Source organism: Carlito syrichta, unplaced genomic scaffold, assembly GCF_000164805.1.
Source record: "Carlito syrichta isolate Samal-C Ts95f unplaced genomic scaffold, Tarsius_syrichta-2.0.1 Scaffold287681, whole genome shotgun sequence".
Classification (NCBI taxonomy): domain Eukaryota; kingdom Metazoa; phylum Chordata; class Mammalia; order Primates; family Tarsiidae; genus Carlito; species Carlito syrichta.
The window spans coordinates 3,576-17,016 of record NW_007231777.1 but is presented as its reverse complement, the minus strand read 5'-3'; the positions used below and the strand labels follow the sequence as shown (position 1 = coordinate 17,016).

The window sequence follows — 13,441 nt, the reverse complement described above, 5'->3', positions numbered from 1 at the left end:
CCAGTCCAGCTTCGATGGGCAGCATGGTTGGTTCCATGTTCTTGCTATTGTGAATAGAGCTGCAACAAACATAAGTGTGCAGGTATCTTTTTTTGCAGAATGATTTGAGTTCCTCCATACCCATTCTCTTTATTTAGTGCATAGCCTATTTCATTTATTTGTTCATCCATTTGTTTATTCATTCATACATTCATTTAAATCTCTTCTTAGTTCAAAAGGAAAGAAGGGCTAACTAGTCACTTCTTCTTCTAACTCTAGTCTTACTTCTTATTTCTTGCCTCTTGTTGGATACTTCAGTATTGTCTTTTGAGCTTTGACATGAGTGCAAGTCTAATTATATATTCAATAAACAAAATCCCTCTCCAAACATCAGGAGATCCCTTTTGTCAATCTACTATACCTCTCCATTTCTGTTTGGTACTTTCATATGATAATTTGTGCTTCTGGTACTGTCAACATTAGTTGTTGTAATTAAAGTAAACATTCCAAATATATACCCAATTCTTGACTCATTGACCTTGTTTTAAATAAGATTAATGTTTTCCTTAGTTATCACTAAGGGTTATAGTGCTATAATGTAGAAAATTATCTCTACAGGAAATAAATCTCTAGTCCAACTCTTTTGTTCTTTTGGGATTTAAACGCATTTATTTCCTTTGAATTAATGTAATCACTCTAGACTCTAGATCCTTAAACCCTAGTAGTATTGATTTCCCCTCTGGCAGTAATGACATTACTTTTGCCTGACAGCTCATCTGCCTGTTAGCTGCTAGTTGACTCCTGTTTACCTTTCCTAGGTCTGACTACAAAATTTAATTTTCATGTTGTATTCTCTTCAAGAGGTATCTGGTTGTAGGCAAAATACAAAGGAATAAGAAATAAGTAATTAGAGAAGTGAGAAGGGAAAAGCAGAGTAAGATCTGCTAAAAGATATGCTCTACTCCAAGATCACTATCTGGTATTCAATTAATAATACAACCACAAATAATCTAGTAAAAGAATGAGGGTTTATTTATAATTTTTTTGTTTTTGTTTTTGAGTTGGAGTCTCACTCTGTCACCCAGACGGGAGTGCGGTGGCTGCCCCGGCCCCCGCAGCCTCAACCTGCTGGGTTCCAGTGATCCTTCCACCTCAGCCTTCTGAGTAGCCGGAAGTACAGGCACGCGCTACAATGCCTGGCTGATATTTTTATTTAATTGTAGAGATGAGGTTTCACCAGTTTCCCAGGCCGGTCTCGAACCCGCAGGCTCAGGCAATTCACTCACCTCGGCCTCCCAAGGCGTGGGATTACAGGCTGAGCCACCGAGCCCGACCTATAAAGATATTTTTATATCTTATTTTTATGACATCGTTTCCCCTATTATATCATTGTTCTCTTATTTTATTCATTCACTCATTTAATGATTTTTATCCACTACCCACAATTTGCCTGGTATTTTTCTGGACACTGGAGATAGTGCAATGAAGAAAAAAGACACAAATTTTTATCCTCATGGAATTTACATCATCCTCCTCCTGCTCTATTTCTCTATACTGTCAAACTTTTAAAATTTGTTTTTCAATTCCTTCTTTGTAGTAATGGCTTTGTGATATTAGGCAATTGTTTGATTACCGTGTTCATGTAGAAAAGACAGAGTCTCATCAGCCTGTAGAATTTCAGGATACTTACCTCATAATATATTTCAATAACTTGGAAACAAGGATTATGATAAGGATACATTTTCATAAAGGTTTGTACATATTATAAACTCTGTTTAATTTCCTTTTAGCTTCTTACTCCCTCAACCCTGTTAAGAATGGCAACACATGACCATAAGGCCTATATTTTTGAATGTGACAGTCATTATAAATTGGCAATGTATGTCTTCAGGGATTTTAGCCTGTCGTTTTATCTTATTCTTCTGAAATCTTTTGAAGTTTTGGCACAATTTCCCAGATTTCAATGCTGGAAAACTCTCCCAAGTGGTTATATGTGTTACTTAAAAAATACATTTGCAGGATTTGGGAAAGGGTACTTACGTCTGTAAAATACTACATAATCCAAAATGGCAGGGGGACCTCGATTCATTTGAAAAAGTTTTTCAGTGTTTAAAACTGGGTATTGTTTGAGTAGATGTTATTACTAAAGAGCACAGTTAATAAATTAAGACATGTATGATGAGTTTAAGATGCTCTTAAAGAAACAAAAAAGGTAGATGGAATAGACCAAGGCAGGTTTGAAATTCCCGATCTGCAGACTCAGATTTTTTTTTTTTTACTGTAGCTAAATCCTCGATTTATTTTACCCAAATTCCATTAAAGAGTTTCATCCTATGCAAGTCACTCACCAGAAAATAGTCTCTTACTTATAAACCTTTAATTGTGTTAACTAACATTTTTGTTTTGCTATTATTTAATTATTTTAAAGGATTATATGTTTAGATTTTCAAATATTAATGTTGTGGTTCACCTTCTCTCCATTACTCTTCTCTTTCTTTCCTTCCATCTCCTTTTTCTGAACAATTTTTTCCTAAAACCATTGTGGGGCCAAAACAAGGCAGGCTTCCACATTGGTGGGGGCTGAGGGGGATGCGCTTGGTGGCCCAAAGAGCAAGCTGTCTGAGTCTAACAATGGTGAGAAGGATGTCCACGTGACACCACATGTGTCAGAGTCCAAGGGATTGATGGCAATATTCACATGTACTGGGGAGAAAAGGAAGGTAGTCAGTCACTCTGGTGTGGGAAATCAGAAGGGGTAAAGTAGGGATAAAAAGCATATCCTCACTGAACGTGCAAGCTGACATGAGATATCTTAGCCTAAGTAGGAGTGCCTAGCATTGGTTCTGAATATATAAAAGTTAAAAAAAAAAAAAAAAAAGACTGAGGAGGAGTGACTTTAGCAAGATGGTGGACTAGAACTTTCCAGCACTTATCTCCTTGCAGAAATATCAATTTAAGCAACTATTCATGCAAGCAAAATACCTTCACAAAAACTAAGAAATGCAGGTTAGATTACAGCATCCACCAATTGGGAGACCAGTTACACTGAAAATGTTAGGAGGACATTTTCATGTTATCCACATCACCACTCCCCTAAGCCAGGGCAGAACAGTAGAGAGAGGATAACCTTTATGTGAGGAAGGAGAGTAAGTGAACACATGACTTTGCCATGGACCCCAGTAAGAGGACTGTGGAAGGCTAGCTGCCACAGCCCCAAGCTCCAGGCTGGCACCTGTGGACCTAGCCTCTAGGAATTTCTCCAGTATCAGGATAGGTTCTACATCCCCAGGTTGACCCTCTCAAACTCAGGTTCTAGCCTGCCCCAGTGCCATGTCAACTAGCTTAGACTCTGACTTTAGACTATCACATGCAGATCCAGCCTTTAGATCCACTTCAGTGCCAGGCTGCCTCAGGTTTTAAGCCATTCCCAGCTGAGCTATGCTTCAGGGCACTCAGGATCCATTTCTACTCCTGCAGACCCAGTACCAGACCTTTTCTAGTAGATACCAATACCAGGTTGGACCCATGGACTCACGCTTCAGGACTGCTCCTGAAGCCTAGGCCCAAAGCCTACCCTCACAATCCCAGGACCCAGAATGCCCGCCAAAATGCAGATTTCAGGCCCACCCTGAATCAGGCCAACCTCATAGACTCAGGCTTCAGGCTTGCCCCCCACAGACCCAGACTCCAGATCTGTCCTCAAGGTCCCAGGTACCAGGACTGCTCTGTTGAACCTAGGCAAGAAAAAAGTAACTCATAACATACAAGGGAACCTTAATAAGGCTATGATTTCTCAGCAGAAACTTGCAGTCCAGGAGAGAGTGGGATGATATATGCAAAGTGCCAAGGGAAAAAAATAACAACAACAACCAACCAAGAATTTGATAACCTGGCAAGGCTGTCCTTCAGAAATGAAGTAGAGATAATGACTTACCAAGGCATACAAAAGCTTTGGGAGTTTATCACCACCTAACATGATTTGCATACAATATTAAAGGGAGTTTTTTCAACTTGAAATGAAGTACACTAAGAATGTAAAATTATATGAAAATATAAAACTCACTATAAATGTAAGACTATAATTAAATTTAGAATACTCCAATACCATATTGGTGGTGTGTAAATAACTTTTAACTCTTGTGTTAAGAGTTAAGAGACAAAGTAACTTGAATTATAATAATTTGTTAATGAAAACAAAAATCCGAATATCACATGTTCTCACTCATATAATGGACCTTAAACATCCAATGCAATACTATGAGAAAATGACGGATGGTACTGGGAAACTATGGGGGGGAAGGGGATGGGATTAACAGTAGCAAATATATGTCGGGGGATGGGAAAACACTTCTTATCTACAGGGTGCCTGAATGAAACGTCATTGTACACCTAACCCTTAACTGTACCCCACAAAACCATAATAAAAAATACTGATTAATGAAAAAAAAAAAGAATAATTTGTTAATGATTACACAATGCAGAAATACATTAATTATTGCATCAATAGCATAAAATGTGAAGACAGGATATTAAGATGTAGAGTTTTGTATGCAACTCATGTTAAGTTGTTATCAATCCCAAGATAGACTATAATAACTGTGAGATGTTTTATGTAAGCTTCATGTAACTACAAAGAAAAATCTCATGTAGATGCACAAAAGATAAAGAGAAAGGAATCATAGTACACAGCTACAAAAATCATCAAATGACAAGAAAGACAGCAAGAGAGGAAGAATGAAACAAAAGAATACCAAAAAGTCAGAAAACTTTTAACAAAGTGGTAGTAGTAAATCCTTAAATATCAATAATTACTTTTAGTATAAATGTGTAAATGGATTAAATTCTCCAATCAACAGATGTAAGTGACTGGATGGATAAAAAAAACAAGACACAAATATATACTGCCTACATAACAGAACTGAAGGGAGAAATTGATGGCAATACAATAAAAATAGGAGACTTCAATACTCACAAGAAAGGGTAAAGCATGCAGACAGATTATAAGTAGAGAACAGAGGACAGGCAAGAACATTATAGATCAAATAGACCTGTTAGGAATATACATAACATTCCATCCAATAGCAACAAAATACACCTTCTTCACAAGTGCACACAGACATTCTTGATAAAATATAAAATTAGGACCACAAAACAGATCTTAACACATTTAAAAATATTTTTAGAACATGTGGGAAAAGGCAATAAAAAAGAAAAAATATATAAGCATATTATCAAGTTACCTTTTCCAACTATAATAGTATGAAACCTAGACATCAGTAATTGAAGTAAATTGGAAAATTTACAAACATGTGGAAACTAACCCACTTGCTCCTGAACAGCCAGTGGTCCAAAGGATAAATCAACAGGAAATTTTAAAAATCTTGAAACAGCCGGGCTCGGTGGCTCAGCCTGTAATCCCGAGCCTTGGGAGGCTGAGGTGAGTGGATTGCCTGAGCCTGCTGGTTCGAGACCCACCTGGGCAACTTGGCGAGGCCTCATCTCTACAATAAAAAAAAAAATTAGCCGGGGGTGGTAGCGTGTATCTGTAGTTCCAGTTACTGGGAAGGCTGAGGTGGAAGGATCGCTGGAACCCAGCAGGTCAAGGCTGCAGTGGCCAGTGACAGAGTGAGACTCCAACTCAAAAAAAAAAAAAAAAAATCTTGAAACAAATGAAAATGAGAAAAAATACTAAAACTTATGAGATTCAGCAAAAAACAGTTCTAAGAGGGAAGTTTATAGAAACAAATGTATACATTAATAAAAAAGAAAGATACCAAATTACCAACCTAACTTATGCCTCAAGGAAGTAGAACAAGAACTAACTAACCCCAAGGACAGCAGAGTGAAGGAAATAATGAAGATCAGAGCAAAAATAAATGAAGGAGAAACTAGAAAGAATAGAAATTATCAGTGAAACTAAGAGTTGTTTTTTGAAAAGATAAAACTGTCAAACCCTTTGCTAAACTAAGAAAAAAAGAGAGCCATTTCAGGTATAAAATCAGAAATGAAAGAGGAAACATTAGTTGATACCACAGCAATACCAAGAATCATAAGAGACTACTATGAAAAATTATACACCAATAAATTGAATAACATAGAAGAAATGGATTATTCATAGAAACTACAATATAGCATAACTAAATCATGAAGAAATAAAAATAAATCTGAACAGACTAATAATAAATCATGGGGGGGGGTTGAATCAGTAACTGAAAATTTCCCAACAAAGAAAAGCCCAGAACTCTTTGACTTCTCTTATGGATTCTACCAAATATTGAAATAATTAATGCTAATCCTTCTCAAATTCTCCCAAAAAAAAAAAAGAAAGGAGGAGGGAATACTTTTAAACTGATTTTATGAGACCAGCATGACCCTGATGCCAAAGCCAGACAAGGACATTACAAAAGAACACTACTTGCTAGTACTTCTTATGATGAGTATTAATACAAAAATCCCTAAGAAAATACTAGCAAGCCAAATTCAACAGCACATTAAAAGAGTCATACACCATAATCGAGAAGGATTGATCCATAGGATGCAAGGGTGGTTCAACATATGCAAATCAATAAATGTGATAAATTACATCAACAAAGTGTAGGATAAAATCATATTAGCATCTTTATAGATGCAGAAAAAGCATGTGACAAAATTCAACAAAGTTTCATGTTGAGAACTCTAAATAAATTAGGTACAGAAGGAATGTACATCAACAATATAAGGACCATATATGAAAAACTGACAGATAATGTTATATTCAATGATGAAAGGTTAAAAGCTTTTCCCCTAAGGTCAGGAACAAGAAAAGGATGCCTACTCTCAGTGCTCCTATTTATTATAGTACTGTAATTTATACCAGAACAATTAGGAAAATTAGAAATAAAATTAGGAAAATAAGAAATAAAATTCTCTAATTTGGAAAAGAATAAGTTAACTTGTCCTGTTTGTAGATAACATTATCTTATATATAGAAAACCTTGAAGACACCACAAAAAACTGTTGTAAATATTACATGAATTCAGCTAATTTTGAGGCTACTAAATCAGCATACAAAAATTAGTAGCATTTTTGTGCACTAACAATGAACTATCCAAAAGAGAAATTAATAAGACAATCACATACAAAATACACAGGGATCCATTTAACCAAGGAGGTGAAAGTTCTGTACAACGAAAACTATAAAACATTGATGAAAGAAATTGAAGACAACAAAAATAAATGAAAAGATGTCTTGTTTGTGTTTTTGGATTGGAAGAATCAGTATTGTCAAGATATTCATACTACCCAGCGTGACCTATGGATTAACTAAAATCCCTATCAAAATTCTAATCATTGTTTCTACAAAAATAGAAAACAATCTTAACATTTGTATGGAGTCACAAAACATCTGAAATTACCAAAGCAATCTTGAACAAAACAACCAAGCTGGACTTGTCATACTACCTGACCTTCAAAATATACTACAAAGTTGTAGTAATCAAAAAAGCATTGTAGACCTGGGCTCTGTGACTCAACCTGTAATCCTAGCACTTTGGGAGGCCGAGGCAAGTGGATTGTCTGAGCTTGCAGGTTCGCAACCAGCCCAGGCAACATGGCAAGACCTCGTCTCTACAATAAATTAAAAAATTACCTGGGTGTGGTAGCACATACCTGTAGTTCTGGCTACTTGGAAGGCTGGGGCGGAAGGATCGCAAGAACCCTGTAGGTCGACACTGGGGAAAGGGGAGAGGGTGGCCATGGGTGTGGCACTGCACTCCAGCCTGGGCGACAGAGTGACTCCAGCTCAAAAAAAAACCCCCCAAAAAACCCCATGGTACTGGCATAAGAACAGACATACAGAGCAATGGAACCAAATACAGAGCCCAGAAATAAATCTACACCTTTGCAGTCAATTGATTTTCTACAGAGTTGTCAACAACACATAATGGAGAAAGGAAAGTCTTTTCAATAAATGGTATTGGAATAACTGGATATTAACATGAAGAAGAATGAAATTGAACCCTTATCTCACACCATATACAAAAATCAACTCAACATGGATTAAAGATTTAAATATAAGACCTAAAACTATAAAACTACTAGAAGAAAACAGAGGAAAAGCTCTATGACAATGGCCTGTATGATGATTTTTTTAATATGAAGCTAAATGCACAGGTGACAATAGCAAAAATAAATAAATGGAATTGCATCAAACTAAACCTCTGCACAGCAAAGGAAATGATAAACAAAATGAAGAGACTGCCTGCAGAATGAGAGAAAATATTTGAAAACCATACATTTGTTAAGGGGCTAATATCCAGAATATATAAGGAAGTTAAACAACTCAGTGGCAAGAAAACAAATAACCAGATTAAACAATAGGCAAAAGGACCTAAGTAGACATTTCTCAAAGGAAGACATACAAATGACCAACAGGTGTGTGAAAATATGCTCAATATCACAGATTATTAGGGAAACACAAAATCACAATGAGACAATCACACCTGTTAGAATGTCTGTTTTCAATGAAACAAAAACCTAGTGCCGATAGAAATGTGGAGAAATGGGAGCCTTGTACATTGCTGGTAGGAATGTAAATTAACACAGCCATTATGAAAAGCCATATGGAGATTCCGAAAAAAAAATAAAAAAATAAAAACTAGAACTACCATATGATCTAGCAACTCTACTTCTGGGGTATTTCCAAAGGAAATGAAATCAGTATGTCAAAGAGGTTTCTGCACTCCCATGTGATATGGAATCATCCTAAGTGTTTATCGACATATGAATGAAAAAAGAAAATGTGTACATATACAGGGGTTACCAAAAAATGTGTACACATTTTAAGTATGATGTTTGCTCAAAAGATGGTGTTGATCAAATGAATGCTAGCGTCACTATGTGACAGGCATGATAGTCAAAGAAAATAGCAGAAGCACTGTTGCGCAAACATCGTACTATGCATTGCTGCCATAATTCAATTCAACTTTGAAAAGTAATACATAGATAACATCACTTAAAATGTGTATACATTTTTTGGGATCCTTGTAATATATATACACACACACATATATTTGTACACATAATGGAATATTATTCTGTTTTTATAAAGAAGGAACTCTTGTCATTTGTGACAACATGAATGAGCCTGGAGGACACGATGCTAAATAAAATAAGCCAGGCACAAAAAGAAAATTATGCCTGATCTCACTTATATGTAGAATCTATAAAAGTGGAACTCGAATGAGCAGAAAGTAGAATTGATGTGGATGGCAGGATCTTGTGGAAGAGGGTGGAGAAATGGGCTAAAGGGACAAAGTTTCAGAATAAATACTGGAGATCTATTTATCATCATGATGATTATAGTTAATAATAATGTATTGTGTCCTTGAAAATTGCCAAGATTAGATCTTAAATGTCCTCACAACACACAGAAAAACTATACAAGGTGATGGATATATTAATTACCTTTCTGGGCAATTATTTCACAATGTATACACTTGTTAAAACAATGTATACACTTATTAAAACTTATTAAAACATCACACTGTATATTATAAATATGTACAATTTTGTATTTGCCAATTATATCTAATCAAAGCTGGAAAAAATTAAAAATAAAAAAATTCTGCCCTTCAATTCTCCCCTTTCCCTCCCAAGAAAATACTGAAGAACTATTGTGGACTGAAAGAGACTAAAGAGACTTGAAGCCGAAACATAATATTTGATTCTGAACTAGATTCTTTTGATAAAAAGGGCATTATTGGCTCAATTGAAACTTGAATGGAGTCCGAGGATTAGATAGAAACAATGTACCAATGCCAATTTCCTGATTTCAGTGGTTATATTGTGATTATGCGGGAGATGTGTTTGTTCTTTAGAAGCAGTGTACTAGTTTTAAATGAGCTATTGAGATGAGTTATCGAGTAAGTCATTTTTTCTCAAATTATTCGGGACAATATTTTCAGTAAATCACTTATATATTTTCTGAGGCTTGTGATTATTTCAAGTTAAAAAAATAATGCTGTAGCCGGGCTCGGTGGCTCAGCCTGTAATCCTGCGCCTTTGGGAAGCTGAGGTGAGTGGATTGCCTGAGTCTGGGAGTTCGAGACCCGCCTGGGCAGCAAGACCTCATCTCTACAATAAATCAAAAAATCAGCCGGGCATGGTAGCACGTGCCTGTAATTCCGGCTACTCGTAAGGCTGAGGTGGAAGGATCGCCGGAGCCCAGTAGGTCAAGGCGACAGAGTGAGACTCCAACTCAAAAAAAATTTTTAAAAATAAATAATAATAATAATAATAATGCTGTGAAATAAAGTTCATTTTTAGCTAATTGGTTTTGAACTAAATTATTTAAAGTCATTAAAAATGATTTAAGTTGTATTCTCTCATCCACATTTTTTGCAGGATTATTGGCCAAGGGAAGTAAATTGTACAGATAACGATAAATGGTCAGGCATCCTGAAAGCAATAAAAGAAGATAGTTCATTTATCTCAATTTATACACACCTGTGGAAAAATGTTCCCCGAATATATGAAGCAACCTCAATCATGGAGTCAAGATTAAATGAATGTTCACTTCTTTTGCAAAACCACGCCTCTAAAATATATGAGTGGAAACGTGTAATTTTTGAGACAAGTAAGCCTTATTTTTTTATGAGTAAAGTAATAGTCTGTGTGTGTGTGTTTAATCTCATAAAGAATGAAATCCTAAAGTGTAAAATATCTTAAAACAGAAACAATTTTTATTGTGAAACCTCCTCATTATAAAATAATCCAATACAGATTTTTAGTTGAACACAAACATGTTTCAAAAAGGGGCTACTAGGACAAAACCTAAAACAGTTGTTAAACTGTTCAACTGGAGTAGAGATACAAAGTATCGAGGAAACAGGAAAACAGGGTAGCACCAACTAATATTGTTAACTAGAAACAAACACATCTACTAGTTTCAATGGCTCATGTCTGTAATCCCAGCACTTTGTGATGTCAAGGCAGAAGGATTGCTTGAGCCCAGGAGCCCAGGAGACCCGCCTGGGCAACATACCGAAACCTCATCTCTACAAAAAAAATGAGAAAAATAGCTGAGTGTGATGGTGCATGCCTATAGTACCAGCTACTCAGAAGGCTTAGGCGACAGGATCACATGAGCCCAGAAGGTTTAGTCTGCAGTGAGATGTGATTGCACCATTGTTCTCCAACCTGGGTGACAGAGTGAGACCCCAACTAAAGTGAACAAATCAATCAAGATAGAATAAAAATAAGTAAAACAAAAACTCAAAGGTGTGAGAGTTAATCTACATAGGCTAGATTAGTAATTAGTATTCAGTGTGCATTAACTGAATGAATGAAAATAATACTGCAGGTAATGATAATTTTTACTTCTTTTCAGTATTTGTGTAACTTTTTCTTATATAATTGTATTAATTAACATTTCCAGAATAGTTGTAAATACTTGCAGTGATTCTTGATTTGTTCTTGATTTAATGGACAAACTTATCACATATAAGCTTTAAAAATGATGATAGTTGCCCTTCCATTTTTATGTATTAAATAAATTCAATTAGTTATGTTATTTAGATATTTAATTTTCTTTTTTGGACTTAGATTTGTGAAATTCTGTCGATTTATTTAAATATTCATGAATTAAATTCACTATTTAAAATTTTCTTACTGAAATTTTAAATATTTAAAATATAATTTTTTTTAACTTATGCAAGCAATATGTAGCTTTTGTATAAACTATTATTTTATTATCTTTTTTGAGTCAGGATCTTGTTCTGTCACCCAGGCTGGAGTACAGTGGCACGATCACAGCTCACCACAGCGTTAACCTCATGGGCTCAAGTAATCCTCCCTTTTCAGCCTTTGGAGTAACTGGGACTACAGGCATGCTCCACCATGCCCAGCTAATTTTTCTATATACGTTTATAGCCTGTATACATACACACAGATAAATTTTTTGTAAAGAAATAAAATACCCATTAGTAAACAAAGTATATCCTAAAATATATCCCTTCATACATTCCTTCTGCTCTCAAAAATAGGAATTTTGTGTACATTCATTTTCTGCAGTATGTAAGTATCAGTGCTCAGATTCAAGTCTAGGTTATCTAACTTCCAAGTCCACGTAGTCTTTTGCTGAGCCATGCTCCACAGTACTTTACTTTATTGAATTTAAGATAACCATGAAACAACCAAATGTAAGTGCCTGAACTGTTTTAAAAACAGAGACTTGCTCAGTTGAAAGGGGTTAAGGTAAGTCTTTAGATAGGAGTAAGTATCCTAGATATGTTAGTTGGAACATGAAATTTCAGAATAAAATAAAAAACAGAAAATGTACTAAATATAATTGTTCCATTTACATGCAGCTAAGAGTATATATTTAGCATATACTCATTAAAATAGTTAATTGCCTTCAATGAATAGTTTCATATATAATTTCTTTAAAGTATTTAAATATTTTGAAAGGATATATAATATACATATGATGGAAATTCTTTTATTTTTTTAAGGTTCTCGTAGACAATTAGAAAGATACAGAGAATTTCTAAAGAAGTTCCATAAGGAAAAAAAGATAATGGTATGATATTTATGTTTTTATCATACTTGAAAAAGTATATTTTCACAGAAAATATTAACATTACAATTCCATAAATAAACACTGGTAACATTTTTTAAATGTCCTTGTAGTCTTCTGTCATCTATCTATCATCTATCTATTTCTGTTTTTAAAATAGTTGGATACATCTTTTTTTCATACCTAATATTAGAGTGTTGACATCTTCACATCACTACAAGTTATTTGAAGACTTATTTTAATGTACATATTTCATGTTTTGGTCATTTAATAATTGTAACATCTTACACTTAGTAGTGCATATATATCAACCCTCTTTCAGAAAAAAAATTAACAATTCTTTTTGATGACTTGTATTACTTTGTCAATTTTTTAAAATCTTGCTGAGATTTTGATTAAAATTCTAATAGGCTTTTGAATAGCTTTCAATTCCTTTTAAAAAATACATTCTAGAATTAAATAATGTTAAACCTGTAAAGACTTTGTGTCACCACTTGTCCAACCACCTCATTTAGCGTTTTTTAAAAATTTCAAAATAATTTTGTTTCTTTATTCCTCATTGTGACTCAGGGAATCATTTTAAAAAATTAGAAGTAAATAAACACTATGAAAGGGTTAGCATTGTAATTATATTATTTATAGATAAATCACATATATCTAATACTTTAGTTATCACTTTCATTTTTCTTAAAGAAAAATTATATTAAAATTTTCTGTCATTAAATTTATTATAATATTTTCATCAGTTAATATTTTCAAACATTTTAAACTTATATTTTATAAATAAACTAATGTAATAACCCTTTTATTGGATGCTTAGTTTTCACTATTCACTGTAATTTATAAAGCTGCTGTGAACATATTTGGAACTAAAGACTGTGCTTATCTATGATTATTTTTAGTTTT

General features: G+C 34.5%; 1 protein-coding gene across 1 annotated transcript in view; it reads left to right on the top strand.

Annotated features, from left to right (window-relative positions):
- LOC110595189 (protein FAM227B-like) overlaps positions 1-12,538 on the top strand; it is a gene marked incomplete at its 3' end in the record, with an annotated part of 24,355 nt that extends 11,817 nt beyond the window's left edge. Inside the window, exons 3-4 of the mRNA XM_021709911.1 lie at positions 10,363-10,594; positions 12,471-12,538. Of these exons, the coding sequence (XP_021565586.1) occupies positions 10,363-10,594; positions 12,471-12,538 (300 nt within the window). The remainder of the gene's footprint in view (positions 1-10,362; positions 10,595-12,470) is intronic.
- Between the last annotated feature and the right edge of the window lie 903 nt (positions 12,539-13,441).